The 18,691-nt window shown below is 37.7% G+C and overlaps 1 protein-coding gene across 1 annotated transcript in view; it reads right to left on the bottom strand.

Annotated features, from left to right (window-relative positions):
- Positions 1–2,054: 2,054 nt before the first annotated feature.
- The window catches only part of sntg2 (syntrophin, gamma 2), a 290,541-nt gene continuing 273,904 nt past the window's right edge, over positions 2,055–18,691 (bottom strand). Inside the window, exons 16-18 of the mRNA XM_073055362.1 lie at positions 10,186–10,278; positions 9,543–9,653; positions 2,055–2,186 (exon numbers count right to left, since the gene is read on the bottom strand). Of these exons, the coding sequence (XP_072911463.1) occupies positions 2,055–2,186; positions 9,543–9,653; positions 10,186–10,278 (336 nt within the window). The remainder of the gene's footprint in view (positions 2,187–9,542; positions 9,654–10,185; positions 10,279–18,691) is intronic.

The raw sequence follows: 18,691 nt of genomic DNA, 5'->3' as shown, positions 1-18,691 counted from the left end.
TGGTTTTGGTGAGTAGAGGGACATGCCAACCACTTTTGATTTCTCCTTATGTCAAACAGATATATCCTCCAATTATATATTGATGAACAGACTAACTTCAAATGAAGGATGAACCTGTGGTGATTTTTTGCATAAGGGTCAGAGATGTATGGAACGAATAGTAGAAATGCATGCCCATTTTTTTGCATCAATGACTGTCAATATTAGTTTACACCAGCACAATCTTCATTCAATTTGTATCAGAGATTATCTTGCTTTCCAATTTATGATCAATGAATTAAGTACAACTCGAAGAAATATTAACATAAAAAATAAATTAAAGAACATATACCCAATAGCCAACCAGCTAATTTTTTTCAAAAAGTCTTTTTCAAACACATAAACAACTATGAATAATTCTTATCGTCGTTTTAAAATCTGAGCATTGTTTGTTTTGTCAACCTATTGGTTTAGTTTGGATTCTTAACAATAGACTTCCATCAAAGGAACTTGCTTCTTATAATTGATTTAGAAAAAGTGCAAGAACGGTATGTTCAGATTTTGATTATATTGTATATTTTAGGTATTCTTATTTTTAGAAGTTTAATTTCTGAAACATGGCAGCTTTCTATAGATCTTTCATCGAAACCCACACATTTTTATGGCTTTTATGATGTGGACTAAGATTTTTAAAAATTTAGTACTATAGGGTTTGTATCTTCCAGGTTTGAATATTATTATGACCAATTAGCTTTTATTACATACGTGCTGTCTCTTACTTTCATCTGGCACTGAGTCTGCCACTTGCCTCGTTTGGCTCACTAAAGATGAACATTCACACATTCTTTAGCTATTTCTCTGCCCAGTTAAGAAAATTATAGTCAAATTTTCTTCATAGTCATCAGGTGGTTCTCTACCAGTTAGCGAAAACTTTTTTCACTAGAGAGTTAAATAGTGCAAAGATACTACATCTAGTTTTTGAAATACATGGGTCAAATGGCAGGGCTTGATGATATTAATGTTTGGATCAATCAATAAAGTATGCCAACCACAATCAATGTTCTGATCCAAATAGGGTTTGATCATCATTGCAATATTTTAGCTTCAATTCAACTACATTTCTAGCCTTTCTTAATCTGTTAAGTCTTTAACTCATTTTCCACATCCAAATATTTATCAATGAGACTATTAAATTTGCTCATGATGTAAAAATCCACTTGCTCATGTGGCTGTGGGTGATTTCATTAGGTGATTCTCACAAGCCTGAATGAGTTCTGGTGTGAATATAAATGAAGCTAATGCTGATATAAAGATTCACCTTTTTCACTTGGTAGGGAATAAGCTTATAACTCAAAATAAAATGGAAATTTTACCATTGCTTACAAAATGATATTTTTTTCTGCACAAAATAAGTTGCTGTTCAAATGAAAAGTCATCCTTTTAACATTTTTGATGAGGAATTCCAAATTATAGCAGTTCAATGGTACATTGTTATGGTGACTGTAAGTGTAAGAATCATGTCTAATCCAATGAGTTTAAACTCACCAGCACTCAAAACCAAAGAGAATGAACACTTAACATGCATATGAAAGAAAAAAAATCAGTATACAGTTATTATATGAAAAGAAGCAAACACAAATAACATTAGAGTATTTGTTAGTGTGAATATGATTTGTGCAATGAGATTGTAGAGTTTAGATTTCCATTTTTGTAAACTGGTATCAGGAGGTTGAAAAAGCAAGAAAGACCATTAAACAATGCTGCAAATACTAACGATGTAACTGACTTCCATTATAAATTAAGATGATTTAACCCTTGATTGTCAACAACAAAACAAGAACAATGCTGACTTTGGTTATAGTGTAAAATGGATGTTATCAGTTCCATTTGCATTAAACAGAAATGACTATCAAGAAAGATGTGTAAATTGCAGCCGAAATCACATCACCCTTTTGACTCTACCTCTTGCCAGAGTGTAGATCATCTCTGACCTGTCTGGGCTCCATTCCCATTAGGTGCTCAAAGTAGTCATAATATGGTCATAAAGTGATTACTTTATGATATAAATCCTATCCTCAGCTGCTGTACATGTACTTCCGTGCAACACTTTGGCTGTCCACAAACAGGGGATCCACCGCTGCCACTTTAGCTGCTATGAATGAGTGTATACAGTGCAAGACTGCAGTCAGATCAGCAAATTCCAATTCCTGCAGGGGAAAGAAAACAATATACATTATTGGACCATAAGCACAACTTACAGTAAAACTAATATTTCCCATCCACTAACCATAGTAGGCAACATTTACTTGCAGGTACATAAATTCATAGCAGTATAAAAGATACTAGCATTTCAGACATCGTAATTTCCCTCTCCAATAGTTGAATCTTCAGTAACTTGGCTATTCTATTTATTTTATTTACTTAGCAATACAGCCAGGAGTAGGCCCTTCTGGTTCTTCAAGGAAAGCTGCTCCAGCAATCCCCAACAACTGCACTTTAACCCTAACCTAATCATGGGACAACTTACAATGACCAATTATCCTAACTGATACATCTTTGGACTGTGGGAAAAAATTGGAGCAGCGGGGAAAACCCATGCATTCCATGGAGAGGATATACAGTGTCTTTACAGAGGACACTGGGATTGAACTCTGAACTCTGACTCTGAACGCTACAGCGTTTTATCAGTTCTAAAGGCATGCCAAAGTGCTTCAAAAACATTTAGTACTTTCTAAGAAGAATAATCAGTGCAGTTATGTCAGTTGCTATGGCAACCAATTTACATATAAAGGTGCAGCTAAGTCTATGGTAGGTGGTGAGTGAACCAAGAATAATTCGATGTCACCAATTTGTCTGTTGCAAATATATCTGCCTATGACAGTATCAGTAGAAGTCATCACTGCACAATCATCATGGAGGTTAAATCCCATCTTCACAATGGAATTACACTTCATCGTGTCATGTGGCACTATCACTATGCCAAATGGGCTAGATTGTGAACAGTCCTGGCTGCTCAGGACCAGACATCTATGAGGTGCTATGAGTCATCAGTAGAACTGTACTCAATCACAATCTGCAACCTCATGGCCCAAGATGTTCCCCACTTCATGATGTTCCCCATCACCAAGCCTGGTTCAATGGAGAGTGCAGGAGGGCATGTGAGGAGCAGCATCAATATTCTTCAGAATGAGGGCTCAACCTTGTGAAGTTATAAAACAGAATTACATGGACACTAAACAATGTATGCATAGACAGAGATAAGAGAACCCAGAAACAATGGATCAGATAAGCTCTGAGGTCCTGCCATATTCAGTTGTGAATGGTGATGGACAATTAAACAGAGGCTCCAATGTGCAGTATCACAAAAGACTGCAGAGAGTTGTTGACTAGCCTGCTCCATTATGAATGCAATGCGCCCCACCACAGAAGGCACCTTCAAAAGGCAGTGCCTCAAGAAGGTGGCATTTATCACTAGGAATCCTCACAGTCTGGGTCATGCCCTCTTCTCATTAATGGCATTGCAAAGGAGGTAAGGAGACTGAAAATCCACAATCAGCGATTTATGAAGACCTTTTTCCACTCTGCCCGCATATTTCAGAATGGCTCATGATCCCATGAACAGTCCTGTTATTGCATTACTTATTTACTTTTATAATTTATAGTGATTTTATGACTTTGTTACAAAATTTTAAAAAATCAAATCATATAAATCAATTATAATAAACCTGGCAAAACACACACACAATGCTGGAGGATCTCAGCAGACCAGGCAGCATCTATGGAAAACAGTACAGTCAACATTTTGGGCTGAAACCCCTTATCGGTTCTGCGAAAGGGTCTCGGCCTGAAATGTCAACTGTTTCACCAGCATTGTGTGTGTGTTGCTTTGATTTCCAACATCTGCAGATTTCCCCTTGTTTGTAATAAATCAGGTTGTGATCCTGATTCTACACAAACAGGACATAGCAGCCATCTAGGCTGGCACCACCATTCAATCACTCCATTACTGATGCACATTAGCAACAGATTTCAACCATCAACAGGGTGCACTGCAACAAAGTCTTCTTAGACAGCATCTTCCAAATCCATGAACTCTACCAGCTAGGAGGACAAGGATAGAAAAAAAGATGGGAACATCACCATCTAGAATTTACTCTCATCCTAATTGGAAATATGTCTTTGTTCTTTTACAGCCACTGGATCAAAGTCCTGGGACAGCTTTGTGGGTAAACCCACACCTCAAATGCAGCAAACATTCAGGACAGCAACTCATTACCATGTTTTCAAGATCAATTAGGGATGGCCAATTGAAGGCAGAATCAGCTTGTGAACACCACATTCATTGCATCAAAAATAATTAAAAGATGATTCTCTAGCAGAAGGCAAAAGGTGAGAATAAGGGGGATTTTTCTGGTAGGTTGCTGGTGATGCATTGATCTGTGATATATTATCTGTTAATGATCTGGATGATGGGATTGATTGCCTTCTGGCAGGTTTGTGGATGATATAAAGATAGGTAGGTGGAGGAGCAGGCAGTGTTGAGGAAGCAGGGAGTCTGCAGCAAAGGGATGTGGGAGTCCTGGTGCAGGATTCCCTAAAGATTATCTTGCAGGTTGAGTCGTTAACAACGCAATGTTGGCATTCATTTTGAGAGGACTATAGCATTAAAGCAAAAACATAATGCTGTGGTATTATAAGGCAGTGGTCAAACCGCATTTGGAATATTGTTAGCAGCTTTGGGGTGTTAAAATACCATAAGACTGTAAGTTATATGAGCAGAATTAGGGTATTCACCCTATTGAGTCTGCTCCACCTTACATCATGGCTGATCCATTTCCCTCTCAACCCCATTCTGAACCGATTGAGCCCCCAGGATTAATGATAAACCATGGAAACTGGCAAGGTGTTTGAGGGCTCTCACAGATGAGAAGCTGAAAGGAGACATCAATCACGTCTGTGAGAATGCATAAATTCCAACCAATAAGGGCTTGTATGTAATTGTATTTAACTCTCTTCCCATTGTCTAACTCTTGTCAAGCCTTGATTGAAACAGAATAAGATATAACATTCAGAATAAGGCAGATGAACTTGTAGCACAGTTGCAATTGGCATCTATGATGTTGTGAGCATCACTGAATCGTATCTGAAAGAAGATTATAGCTGGGAGCTTAATGTCCAAGGATACACATTGTATTGAAAGGAAAAGTAGGAAAACAGAGGGGATGGGATGACTCTGTTCATAAAAAAAATGAAATAAAACATTAGAAAGAGGTGACATAGCATCAGAAGGTGTAGAAACATTGTGATAGACCTAAAAAAAAAACTGCAAGGGTAAAAATATCCTGGTGGGAGTTATATACAGACCTCTGAATAGTAGCAAAAATGTGGTCTACAAATTACAATAGGAGATAGAAAATGCCTGTTAAAAGGGAAAGGTTACAATAGTCATGGGGATTTCAATATGCAGGTAGACTGGGAAACTCAGGTTGGTGCTGGATCCCAAGAGGGGAAATTTGAAGAATGCCTATAAGATGGCTTTTTAAAGCAGCTCCTGGTTGAATCCACCAGGGGATCAGTAATTCTTGATTAGATGTTGTACAGTGAACACGAATTGATTAGAAAGCTTAAGGTAAAGGAACCCTTAGGGGCCAGTGATCATAATAAGATAGAATTCAACTTGAAATTTGAGAAGGAGAAGCTGAATTCAGATGTATTAGTATTACAGTGGAATAATGGGAACTGCAGGGGCATCAGAGAGGAGTTGGCCAGAATTGATTGGAAGCAGGGATGATGGCAGAGCAGAAATGGCTCTGGTTTCAGGGAGCAATTTGGAAGGATAGATACATCCCAAATAAGAGAAATATTCTGAAGGCAGGATAACACAACTATGGCTGATAAGGGAAGTCAAAGCCAACATACAGTAAAAGCCAAAGAGAGGGCATAAAACCAACAAAAAATTTGTTGGAAGTTAGAAGATTGGGATGCTATTAAAAACCACCAGAAGGCAACTTAAAAAGTCATGAAGGAAAAGATGGAATACGAAGATAAGGTAGACAATGAGGTTACCAAAGGTTTCTTCAGTTACATGAAGTGTAAAAGAGATGTAAGAGTAGTTATCAGACTGCTGAAAAATGATGCTAGGGTTAAGGAGATGGCAGATGAACTGAATAATAATTTTGCATCAGTCTTCACTATGGAAGGCACTGTGGAGGTCCAAGAGAGAGAGAGGGCAGAAATTTGTGAAGTTCCCATTACTAGGCAGAAGGTGCTTGGGAAACTGAAAGGTCTGAAGGTAGAGAAGTCACCTGGACTAGAAGGCCTACATGCCAGGGTTCTTAAATAGGTGGCTGAAGAAATTGTGGAGACATTCCTAATGATCTTTCAGGAATCAATTGTCTCCAGCATGATTCCAGAGGAATGGAAATATACAAATATTACTCCACTCATCAAGAAGGGAGAGAGGCAGAAGAAACAAAATTATAGGCCAGTAGGATTGACCTCTGTGTTTGCGAAGATACTGGAATTGATTGTTAAGGATGTGATTGTGGAGAACTCGGCGACACATGATAAAATAGGCCTTAGTAGGCATAGTTTCCTTCAGTGAAAATCTTGTCTGTCAAATCTATTGGAATTCTTTGAAGAAATTAAATGCAGGATAGACAAAGGAGAATTGGCAGATGTTGTGTACTTGGATTTTCAGAATGGTTTTGACAATGTGCCACACATGAGGCTGCTTAAAGATATGTGTAAGATACTAGCATGAATAAAGCAGTAACTGATGGACAGAAGGCAAAGTATGGGAATAAATGGAGCATTTTCTGGTTGGCTGCCATTGACCAGTGGTGTTCCACAGGGATCTGTGTTGGGATCACTTCTTTTTATGTTTTATGTCCATGATTTAGATGATGGAATTGATGGGTTTGGGGCAAAGTTTGCAGATAATACAAAGAAACGTGGAGGGGCAAGTCGTGTTGAAGACTACAGAAGGACTTAAACAGATTAGAAGAATGGGCAAAGAAGCGGCAAATGGAATAAAGTGTCAGGAACTGTATAGTCAGGCATTTTGATAGAAGAAATAAAAAGGTTGGCTGTTTTCTAAAGGGAGAGAAAATTCAAAAAAAAAATCTGAGGTGCAAAGGGACTTAAAAGTCCTCATGCAGGATTCCCAAAAGATTGGCCTGCAGATTGAGTCGATGGTGAGAAAGGCAAATGAAATGTTAGCATTCATTTCTAAAAGACTAGAATATAAAAGCAAGGATGTAATGTTGAAGCTTTATAAGGCACTGATGAAGCCTCACTTGGAGTATTGTGAACAGTTTTGGACCCTTTATCTAAGAAAGGATATGCTGATATTGCAGAGGGTTCAAAGAGGGTTAACAAAAATGATCCCAGGATTGAATGGCCTGTCATATGAAGAGCATTTGATGGCTCTGGGCCTGTATTCACTGGAACTCAGAAGAATGAAGCTGCATTTCATTGAAACCTATCGAAGATAGAGTGGACATGAAGAGGATGTTACTCAGAATAGTGGATGTACATTTAGAACATCAAAGAAGAGGAATTTCTGTAAGCCAGAGAGTGATGAGTCTGTGGAATTCATTGCCACAGGCTGTTGTGGAGACAAACTCATTGGGTATATTTAAGGCAGCAGTTGACAAATTCTTGATTAGTCAGGGCACAAAGGATATGAGGACAAGGAAGGAGATTGAGGCTGAGAGGAAAATGGATCAGCCATGATGAAATGTTGCGGCAGACTCAACGGCCAAATTCTGCTCCTATATCTTATGGTCTTATGGAAACTCAGTGATGACCACGCTCCTTACTTACCTCCGTTCATGTTCCGGGAAAAAAAAATTAGTGACTTATTTAAAAACTGTTAAAGAAGTGGTATTAATTTACTTCTTGGTCACTGCTTTCGAGCCACAGTGATCGAGTTAGTTTTTGGTTAATTTGAGAGTTTTTAGGTACTGACTCTGCTGAGCTAGCATTCATTATTTTCCTTTATTCCATGAAGTTCTTTTTTAAATTCAGTGATCTGTTCATTCTGGGTCCGTGTCTTCACCTGGGCCATCGCTGAACTCTTGACAGTTATGTCTATGTGTCTGGTAGACACACACAGGATCTACAACCACATTTACAAAAATTAACAATGGAATTTGTTCCTCAAACATGGGCTAAAACTGAGTTAGCAAAGCCTTGATGAAACATAAAAATATGGAATGTGGAGAGAGGAGGACAGAAAAAATAAGAAACACTTTGTTTTTTTCTTTGACGTTCAATAAATTTCAAAAAAAAATTAACCAGATTCAAGAATAAGATTGAACAACTAATATTTCTATTCTGGGTCTGATTGTTTGCATGTCATTGCATTATTAAATATTGTAGCATTAAACAGGCACAAAAGAACTTTCCACCTTGTTTCTAGTGGCCAAGGGAAGAATACAACCAATGTGAAACAAATAACTGAGTAGCAGAAGATTATAACCAAGTTTTGGAGATTTGCAACAGAGCAAACTTTTTAACCTGTTTAAACCACTTATTGGTTTGCATTAATATTGACTAATTTCATTCATATGCTATGTTGTTCCAGGAAAATCTGGTCCATTGGTTTGTTTGATCATGCTTTAATTTGAAATATCTTTCAACAGCAAGAACGTTTGGTAGCCAAATATGTGACGACGTTAAATTCAGTAATAAGATTACTGCAAAAATAAAAATTGCTAATCATTCAGGACAGATTCTTTTTCCTGTATCTTCATCTCCAGATCAAGGGTAAAATGTTTCCATTTCAGTTTTGTTGATTCTGAGGTGGCTAATTTGGGAACTGCAGAATCATCAAAATATAAGGCAGAAGGGGTGGATAGTGGCTCGTGTTTTAGGTGCTCCACTTCTTTCACCACTTCTGCAAGGCTTTGAGATTCTCAATATGATTAACTGAATAATTGCTAACAAATATAAATATATTTTTAATTTCTCAGGTGAGTACTGTTGTGAGTAAGGATAGGTTATAAAATAGAAACATCAGACACAAATTGTTATAACACAGGTTTTGTTCCATTTTGCCAAAGTATGAGCATCTAAATATTGAGAGGGAAGACATATTTTTAACCATGATATTGTATGGAATTAACTTCTAATTGACTAAGTATTCTTGGTAAGACAGCAAAAAATGCAAGTCCAGATAGGTTTGAAAAGAAAAATTCCATGGTTTACTACTTTGAAGAAAACATCAAATTAAAGGTTTATTTGATAATCATTCCTTGATATAATTTTGATATAAAGCCAGTCCTGAATAAGAGTCTTGGCCCAAAATGTTGACTTCTATTTATTTCAATAGATGTTGCCTGACCTGCTGAGTTCCTCCAGCATTTTGTGTGCGTGTGTTGCTCTGGATTTCCAGCATCTGCAGGACCTCGTGAGTCATTGATATAAGTTACAGGTTAGGACATGCATTATATTTCCAAAACTTTACAAGCATAATGTAGTATTGACATGCCATTAAACTTTATAAGAAAATATTTCCCTTACAATTACAGTAGGTTCACTCTATGTTATGAAGGTACCTTCATGTCAATCTGCCTTGTATCTGTGTTCTGAAACAGCAATTTCACACATGTTTTTCCATCATCAGAAGACCCTTTGAGCTGTGAAAACTTGAATCTCCATATAATGTTCTGTAAGGTAACTTAGATTGTCATTATTTCTCTACTGACATATGAAATAAACAAAATGAATTGTGCACCCAGTACTGATGCTAAACAAATTTCTGTGTGATTTGAAATTGTCTGTGATGAATACTTTGAAATATTACTCATTCAGTGCAAGACACCATGCATATTGCTTTAAGTTAAAAAAGATCTTTCAAAACATGCTTAGAAATTTATGTATTAGTTTTCCTACTTATGATTATAGCTGATAATAAACTACTACATACTGTATAATTTCACTGAAAAATTGTGCTATATTCCACAATATTTTCAACCTATAATCAATATAATTTGGAAATCAGTTTGTCAGAATTTGTACTCAAATAGTTCAACCTTGTGTGGTACTACTACTACAATGGCCTAAAAAGTTATAGATTATTCTATAACAGAATGAAATTGACTTCATGATTACAATAAAAACATTCTTATAAGTTACACCTGAAATGCATTTGTTTTTAAATGAAACAATATGTCTGCATGATACTTAATATTTCCTCACCTTTGTGTCATTATCAACACACGTAAATCCAGAAGTAAAGTCTATTGTGAAGGAAAGTGCTTGTCCTTGCCAAGTGCACTCATATGTCTTTGCCTGATGAAAGGAAAAGACAGGTTTGTTACCAGACAGAAAGTATCTACGCATCTTTAAATACACAGTTACACTTGGTGCATTGCTTTATCATCTAGCCGCAAAATCAAAATATCTTCACCATGAAATCATGTCTGTACCTATGAGGGGATAAATCCAACCACTCCGCTTTCTTTGTCCAATTTTGCAGTACTTCATAATGAAGTGCATGCTACAAGTTATGCTTGGAAGTATTTTTGAAACAACTATTTTATTGTTCTCATTCCAGGTGCCCACTTCCAATTTGCTGCGATAATACAGGGAAATTGTAATAGATTATAACTTTAGTGTACAATATAGAGTCATAGGGTGCCATGGTAATGTAAGCACAATGATATTACAGTTCAGAGTTCAATCCCAGTGTCCTCTGTAAGGGTTCTCTGTATGTCCTCCCTGTGGAATGTGTGTGTGTTTCTCTGGGTCCTTCAGTTTTCGCCCACAGTCCAAAAACATACTGGGTAGTTTAATTGGTCATTACAAATTGTCCCATGATTAGCTATGGTAAAATCAGGGTTATCAGGGTTGCTGGGTCATGTTGGAAGGACCAGAAAGACCTATTCCATGTTGTAGCTCTGAGTGAAAACTAGAGTTCTAGAGCACTACAACACAGAAATAGGCCTTTAGTCCATGTAGTCTGTGCTGAACTTAAACAATTCACCTTTCACCCTGAACCCATGACCTCTCATTTTAGTTTGACTCAATCTCAGTGGAAAAAGCCTGCTTGCATTTACCCTACCTAGAACCCTCATAATTTTGTATATCTCTGTTTCCTCATTCTCCTTTGCTCCAGGGAATTAGATCTTAACCTATTCAAACTTTCCAATAACTCAGAATCACAAGTCATAACAAACATAGAACACAGGAATTTACAGCACATTACAGGCTCTTTGGCCCACAATGTTGTGCTGACCATGTAACCTACTTTAGAAACTGCCTAGAATTCCCCTAGCGCATAGCCCTCTATTTTTCTAAGCTCCATGTAGCTATCTAAGAGGCTCTTAAAAGACCCTATTTTATCTGCTTCCACCCCTGTCATCAGCAGTGCATTCCACACACTCTCCACTCTCTGTGCGAAAAACTTATCTCTGACATCCCCCTTGTACCTACTTCCAACACCTTAAAACTATGCATCTTCAAGTTAGCCATTTCAGCCCTGGGAAAAAGCCTCTGGCGATCCACACGATCAATGCCTCTCATCATCCTATACACCCCTATCAGGCCACCTCTCATCGTCCATTGCTCCAAGGAGAAAAGGCCAAGTACATGCAACCTATTCTCATAAGATAAGCTCTCCAATCCAGGCAACATCCTTGTAAAGTTCCTCTGCACTCTCTCTATGGTATCCATATCCTTCCTGTAGGTAGATGACCAGAACTGCACCAAATAGTCCAAATTAGACCACACCAACATCTTACACAACTTCAGTGTAATATCCCAAATCTTGCACTCAATACTTTGATTTATCACAGACTGTTCCAGTCCCTGACTTCAATGATTTATGGCATTGAAAGTGAAGGACAAGTTAACTTTAGGAAGTGTGAGAAGTGGTTCTATTTGGTTCAACAGACTGAAATAAAATCAGACAATCGTTGTCACTCAGGGTTTTGGGTGTACCTGCAAAAATCAGTATCATAATTTCCATGTCCTTACTTCTTTACAATAGGGTCACAATGTGCATTTATGTTTCATCATCACAATGTGTATTTAAGTAATGTATCTGGCCTGCCTAATTTCAGATCCCCTGTATATAAACTTTCCTTTTGCATTTGCATAAATCAAAATATAATGTTGCACTTAGTACATTACAGATTGCCAATTGCAGATCAAAAGTTCAGGGTTGAAATGCAGGCACTAACACACTAGGAAGTCATTTCAATTCATTGTTTTCTGCATGTGATACACAGTCCAGTTTCAGAGACAGAATGCAACCTCCCGATGTACATGCTGTAAATAATATATACAGCACAACTCATCAAGAGTTAATATCTCAGGCAAAAATCTACAAGCAAAATGAGGTTCCAGCTCATTACCACACAGCCCTAGTTATGTAACTTTCTCTTCTGTCTCCTCATTATCACTATAAAAGAAAACTCTTGCAATAGCACAAACACAACTGGTGCCCAGATGAAATAAATAAATTAATATTCGGAGCAAGTTCTATTTATCATTTGTGTCACAAGAAGCACTCTAAGGTCACTTATTAAAGCAGGAAATCCCAGATGAAGTTAGTCAGAGATGCAAGTAAAAATAATCAAACATTGACTTACAGGTAAATACTAGTATTCAGTGAAGGCAGAGGATGGGGATTTAAAAATCATTAAAGAAGAAGCCACATCTTATACTACATCACCAAAAACCTGTCTAAAGTATTTTGGAAATGCAGGAATAAAAGTTTAGGTCTAAACAAATCAGTTCTTCAAACTTTGCTGCCATTCATGGCTCCACGATAACCTGTATCTATTCTCTTGCATATCCAAATCTTTTAACAAATCTGAATGACAAAATATTGATTTTGTTATGGTCACTATTCTATAGATTTATCAAGTATGTCCACAATCTCAGGATTATATATGGTGACATATTGTATATGTACTTTGATAATAAGTTTACATTGAACTTTAAATTATCTATCTCAGAGTATGAATTAAAAATAACGGAGCATTGATTTTCCAGTCGGCCCACAATTAAAATCCTTGATCCTTGAAGTCATTTTGATAATTCTCTTCTGCTTCCTCTTAAGCCCTGTTACAATGGCTTATTCCACATTTTGGAACAGGGTGAAAAGACCCGCCCACCATGACCTGGGTGGTTTCACTACCATACCCCCTGCATCACGACATGGCTATCCCTCTGGTGCTCCCCTCCCCCTTTCTTTCTCCGTAGGCCTCCCGTCCCATGATCCTTTCCCTTCTCCAGCTCTGTATCCCTTTTGCCAATCACCTTTCCATCTCTTAGCTTCACCCCTCCCTCTCCTGTCTTTTCCTATCATTTCGGATTTTCCCCTCCCCCTCCTACTTTCAAATCTCTTACTATCTTTTCTTTCAGTTAGTCCTGACGAAGGGTCTCAGCCCGAAATGTCAACAGTGCTTCTTCTTATAGATGCTGCCTGGCCTGCTGCATTCCACCAGCATTTTGTGTGTGTTGTTCATATATTGCTCAGGAGGAATATAATGGTAATTTGATAAACAGAAGCCCAAACTCATATGTTTAAATTTAATGACTAATATTACCCAAAGTGCTCTGTAGGTTCTCAAAACAATTGAAATTAATATTCTTGACATTAAATAAATATTGAAATCTGTCTATCTGAATGTCGTGGCAAAATGATGGTAGAATCTAACAATTGCGAGAGAATGCATTTGGGAGGTCATATTTGTTAGAACAGAAAGAGTAAATGAGAAGGATGTAAGGAAAACACGAGGAAATCTGCAGATGCTGGAAATTCAAGCAACACACACAAAATGCTGGTGGAATGCAGCAGGCCAGGTAGCATCTATAGGAAGAAGCACTGTGGACGTTTTGGGCCGAGTAGAGAGTCTTTGGAGGCCAAGTCCACAGCACCCTGGATGTGGTGGCACAGGTGGATAAGGTAGCCAAAAGAGGCATTCAGCATGCTTATATTCATTGGCTGAAGTAGGAACATCATGTTGCAGTTGTACCACATTTAGAGTATTGTGTTCATTTCTGCTTGCTGCATTATAGGAAGGATGTGCTCGCAACAGAGAAAATGTGGAAGCAGTTCACTGGGATGTTGTTTGGAATGGAAGACTGGTGTTATAAAGTGAGATTGGATAGGGTGGGTTTATTCTCACTGGAACACAGAATTATTGGATGTCTAGATAGGATAAATAGTCAGAATCAGGTTTAAGAAGAGAAAAGAAAAAAAATAAAAGAGATCTGAGTGGTATCTTTTTCACATAGAGGTTGGTGAATTCCTGGAATGATCTGCCAAGAAGATAGTGGGGACAGATACAACCACCATGTTTGAAAAGGAGTTTGGACAGGTACTTAGTGGGGAAAGATTTAGGGGGAATGTGTACTTAAAATGGGCAAATCTGAGTAGTGTAGATAGGCATCTCAGTTGGCATGGAAGAGGTGGGACAATAGGGCCCATTTCTTTGCTGTTTAATTCTTGGATTCTATGTATACCTCCCAGCCTGCTGCTGTCAATTTAGGCCAACAGATAGTCCAATGGTTCAATGGTTCCATTTACAGCCATCAGTGGAAAACGTATCTTCTCTTGTGTTTGAATGTGTTTTTATCCTGAGAAGTGTAAATTACACCTTTCATGCTTTCACTATGCAGCCTATTATTTGATCAAAAGAACAAATGTTTCTCAGAATAAGTTTACACTTTCAGCTGATAGTCTAATTGCACATGATCTATACGTGGATAATTTGAAATTATATGCTTCGTCATCAGTAAAGCTGAAACAATTTATTCAAATAGTAGAACTATTTTGGAAAGATACAAACATGAACTTTGCACTAGATAAATGCAGGACATTAAACTGAAAGAAAGGAGCAACAGAATTAGTAGAATACTAGACAACGGGGTGACCCTTTAAGGCACCCTTTGAGAGAAGGGTAGTGTAGTCTGATGTGACCAGAATGAACATTAAATTTTCCTGAATGCTATTGGTATCGCTTTGCTTTGGAAATTGAAGAAAAAACCTCAGTTTATTAAAGAAGAATGATGCGTAGCAAGGCAAACACAGCTCCTCCTCGTTTAACGAAGGGCACTTTTGATGGCATCATTTCTGGTTGATCTGCCACACTTGTGCATCTTGTTGTCATTCTGGAGATGTGCAGTCCTTTCATCTGCCATCTCTTCATCTCTTCTGCTGTTTATGCTTTGTCTCTGATCCTGGAGATGTGCATTTCTCAGCTCCTTTGTCTCTTCCTCTCTCCTCCTTCTGTGCCAGTTGTTGTCATTTTGGAGACGTGCATGCCTCTCCTCCTCTCATCTTTTTTGTCCTGACTCTTTGATCATAGAGTCATGCGGCCCTGGCCTCATCCGATTATTGTTCTCTCCCTCTCCTTGCTGCTTCCTGACAATGTTTGTCATCATCTCTTGACCGTAATGTCCCCCTTCTCTTTCCACGCGGCATAATTAGGCTGACCATATTTTTTGACCCTAATGCTGGATAGAAGATATGAAGCAGTAACACCAAAGCCTCCAGGAAGGTGATTATACTTGATGATGTGGTTGGCGCTCTCCTAAATGGAAGTGATATAGTCACTGCTGTCCTTTGACTACAGCAAGGGGTTTGATGGGTGTCTCGAAGTATGTCATTACCATAAGATTTAATTATCTCATTGATTGGTCGCAGTTTGATCTGTCCCAATCCTGCACAAGCTGATGGTGATTAGCAGAATGTGACCGCTCGAAGTAGAGGTGCCTGTCCTTTTGCTCCAGTTGGTGTTGCTGCTGTGAGCATCGCGAGTCGCTTCTGAGGCTGGCCGTGTACATGCGTGGTGGTGTCGCGTCACGGTTTCCATCATGGCTGACATCAGCCCTTGGGTGAAAGTGGGGCTGTTGATTTTGGAGAGTGAACAATTTTATATGGATATATAACCCTGAACTTTGCCGGCATTCTGCAAATAAGCGCATTTTAAGTCAGTTTAGCCAAAAATAGGGCCACTTTAACGTACTGTTTGTGCTAATTGGAGGTCACAAACAGACAAACAGAGCATGACAGTTTTAGTAGTATATAGATAAAACAATACAACCGAATTGAAAGTAATCCACCAGTTCCCATGGATTAGAAGGTAACAAATATAACCATTATGCTTAAGAAAGGAGAGGAAATGAAATTGAAAACTGTAGATCAGTACGGGGTGAGGAAGATATTAACATCTATTCAAAATTGGTATCTGGGTACTTACAACTGTTGGGACTCTTGAAAATCAATATGAATTAATGAAAGAAGAATCAAGTTTGAAAAATCTGTCAGAGATTTTTGATGTGTTAACGATCAGAATAGCTGAATCACAATTGATGCATGTGGTGCATTTGGAGCTTTCAGAAGCCTTCAACAATGTCCCAAATACAGCAGGTGAAATTGTGATAATGAATTCTGGATTAGACAATATTCAGAAACAATATGTAGAACCAAAATGATGGTGTTCCTTTGGATGCTATGACCTTGAGCTGTCATTGGGATCAGTGCTGTGCCCCCAGCAGCTAGAATAATGACTTCCACGAGGTGAGACCTAAGTTCAAAAACATTGCTGATTTGGACGGCATATTGATTAATGATTCAGAGACTTGTCAAGGCTGTATGGTGATATGGGTGAGAGCACAGGAGATGGAGTACAATGTAGGAGAAAGAAGAGGCTAGTCACTTTGAAGGTGATAGGAAACTGGTGCTTTGTTGAACAGTGAGAGTCTGAAGTGCATGGGTAATCAAAGGAACCTGATCACCCTTGTACATAATTTACTAAAAGTTATTGTGTGGGGGAAATAAGTAGTTAGGAAGGAAAAATAGTATACTGGCCTTTTATCATAAAAAATTTAAGGATAAAGAGAACATACAATCCAGGGAGATCATGAGCAACCAGAGATTGATGCCTAGGAAGATGGGCTTGACATATCAGTACAGAAATTGGAGCTGCAATAGGCCAGTCGGCTCGAAATGAATGACTGATCTCCTGAAGTAGTAGATCAGCCATTTGCCAAGTTCATGGCTGACCTACCTCAAGCAGAATTTTTCCTCTCTATCTTTTGTACATTATTATTATGTATATTATTACTCTGTTTTATTAGCTATTATATTTATTATTATTATTTATTACTATTGCTAAGTGTGTTCATAAATGTTGCTGCTATAACAAAATATTTTTCCACTCAGGATCAATAAACTACTACTTATTATTATTATTGTTATTATATTCCTTGATTCCCGAAGAGGTTGTGTAGATTAGGCCTGAACTCTCCATTTTAGAAGAATCAGAGATGGATTCAGCAAAACATACGGAGGTTTTAAGATAGTTGACAGGCTTGAGGTAGAGAGGATTATTGTCATGAGTATGAAGAACAAGAGGAAACCACTCTGAACAAGGAACCAACTATTCAGAACTGAGATGAGAAGAAATTTTGTCATCTATAAGAAGCAGAGTCAGAATCAGGTTTATTATCACCAGCATGTGACATGAAATTTGTTAACTTAGCAGCAACAGTTCAATGCAATACATAATCTAACAGAGAGAAAAAAAATAATAATAAATAAACAGATAAATCTATTATGTATATTGAATAGATTAAAAACATGCAAAAACAGAAAGTCTGTATATAAAAAAAAGTGAGGTAGTGTCCAAAGATTCAATGTTCCTTTAGGAATTGGATGGCAGAGGGGAAGAAGCTGTTTCTCAATTGCTGTGTGTGTGCCTTTAGGCTTCTGTACCTCCTACCTGATGGTAACAGTGAGAAAAGGGAATGCCTTGGGTTCTAGAGGTCCTTAATAATGGACGCTACCATTCTGAGACACTGCTCCCTAAAGGTACCTGGGTACTTTGTAGGCTAGTGCCGAAGATGGAACTGACTAGATTTACAACCTTCTGCAGCTTCTTTTGGTCCTGTGCAGTAGCCCCTCCATACCAGACAATGATGCAGCCTGTCAGAATGCTCTTCATGGTACAACTATAGAAGTTTTTGAGTGTATTTGTTGACATGCCAAATCTCTTCAAACACCTAATATAGCCAGTGTCTTGCCTTCTTTATAACTACACCTTTATGTTGATAGGAAATATACAGAATTAGTGGAGTTCCTACATGTTTTAATGAAATCACCAATAAATTTTAGACCAAGAGGTAGATTTAGTGCCAATAAAAGTCTAAAAATTAAACAAATTATTGTGACTCTTATGTCACAAATTTTAACATATACACTATGCAGAAGATTCATACTCGGTCAGTGTTCAATATTACTGCAAATGTAGCTCTTAGGGAAGAAATAAATGAAACATTTTCACTTACATGTTAATTTTCAGCTCTATTCAATCCTAAACTATATTGGTTTTATAAATTAGAATAATGAAAGGTTTTAATGATGCTCAGTAGAAAGTTGATTAGAAGAATCCTTGAAGAACAAAGGATAATCTTCCCATTTATTTCCATTGTATTCATAAAACATTAAAGAATCTGCAGGTATTCACCATACACCAGAATTGATTTCTTTTAATCAGAAGAACCAAGGGAAAGCAAACATGAAAACACATGCATTTCCTTCATTATTTCTGCTACCCAAGTTTTAAAGATTATTGGTTTAATACATATATTAATGCATGTATTTAATACAAATCAGATCATATGTTTACTACAAATGGTTTTCTATAGTGCCATGTACACACTAAGCAATTTTACAGCTTTTAAGTTA

The sequence above is a fragment of the Hemitrygon akajei genome, chromosome 9, assembly GCF_048418815.1.
Source record: "Hemitrygon akajei chromosome 9, sHemAka1.3, whole genome shotgun sequence".
In the NCBI taxonomy this organism is placed as follows: domain Eukaryota; kingdom Metazoa; phylum Chordata; class Chondrichthyes; order Myliobatiformes; family Dasyatidae; genus Hemitrygon; species Hemitrygon akajei.
This window is presented reverse-complemented; position numbering and strand designations above follow the sequence as displayed.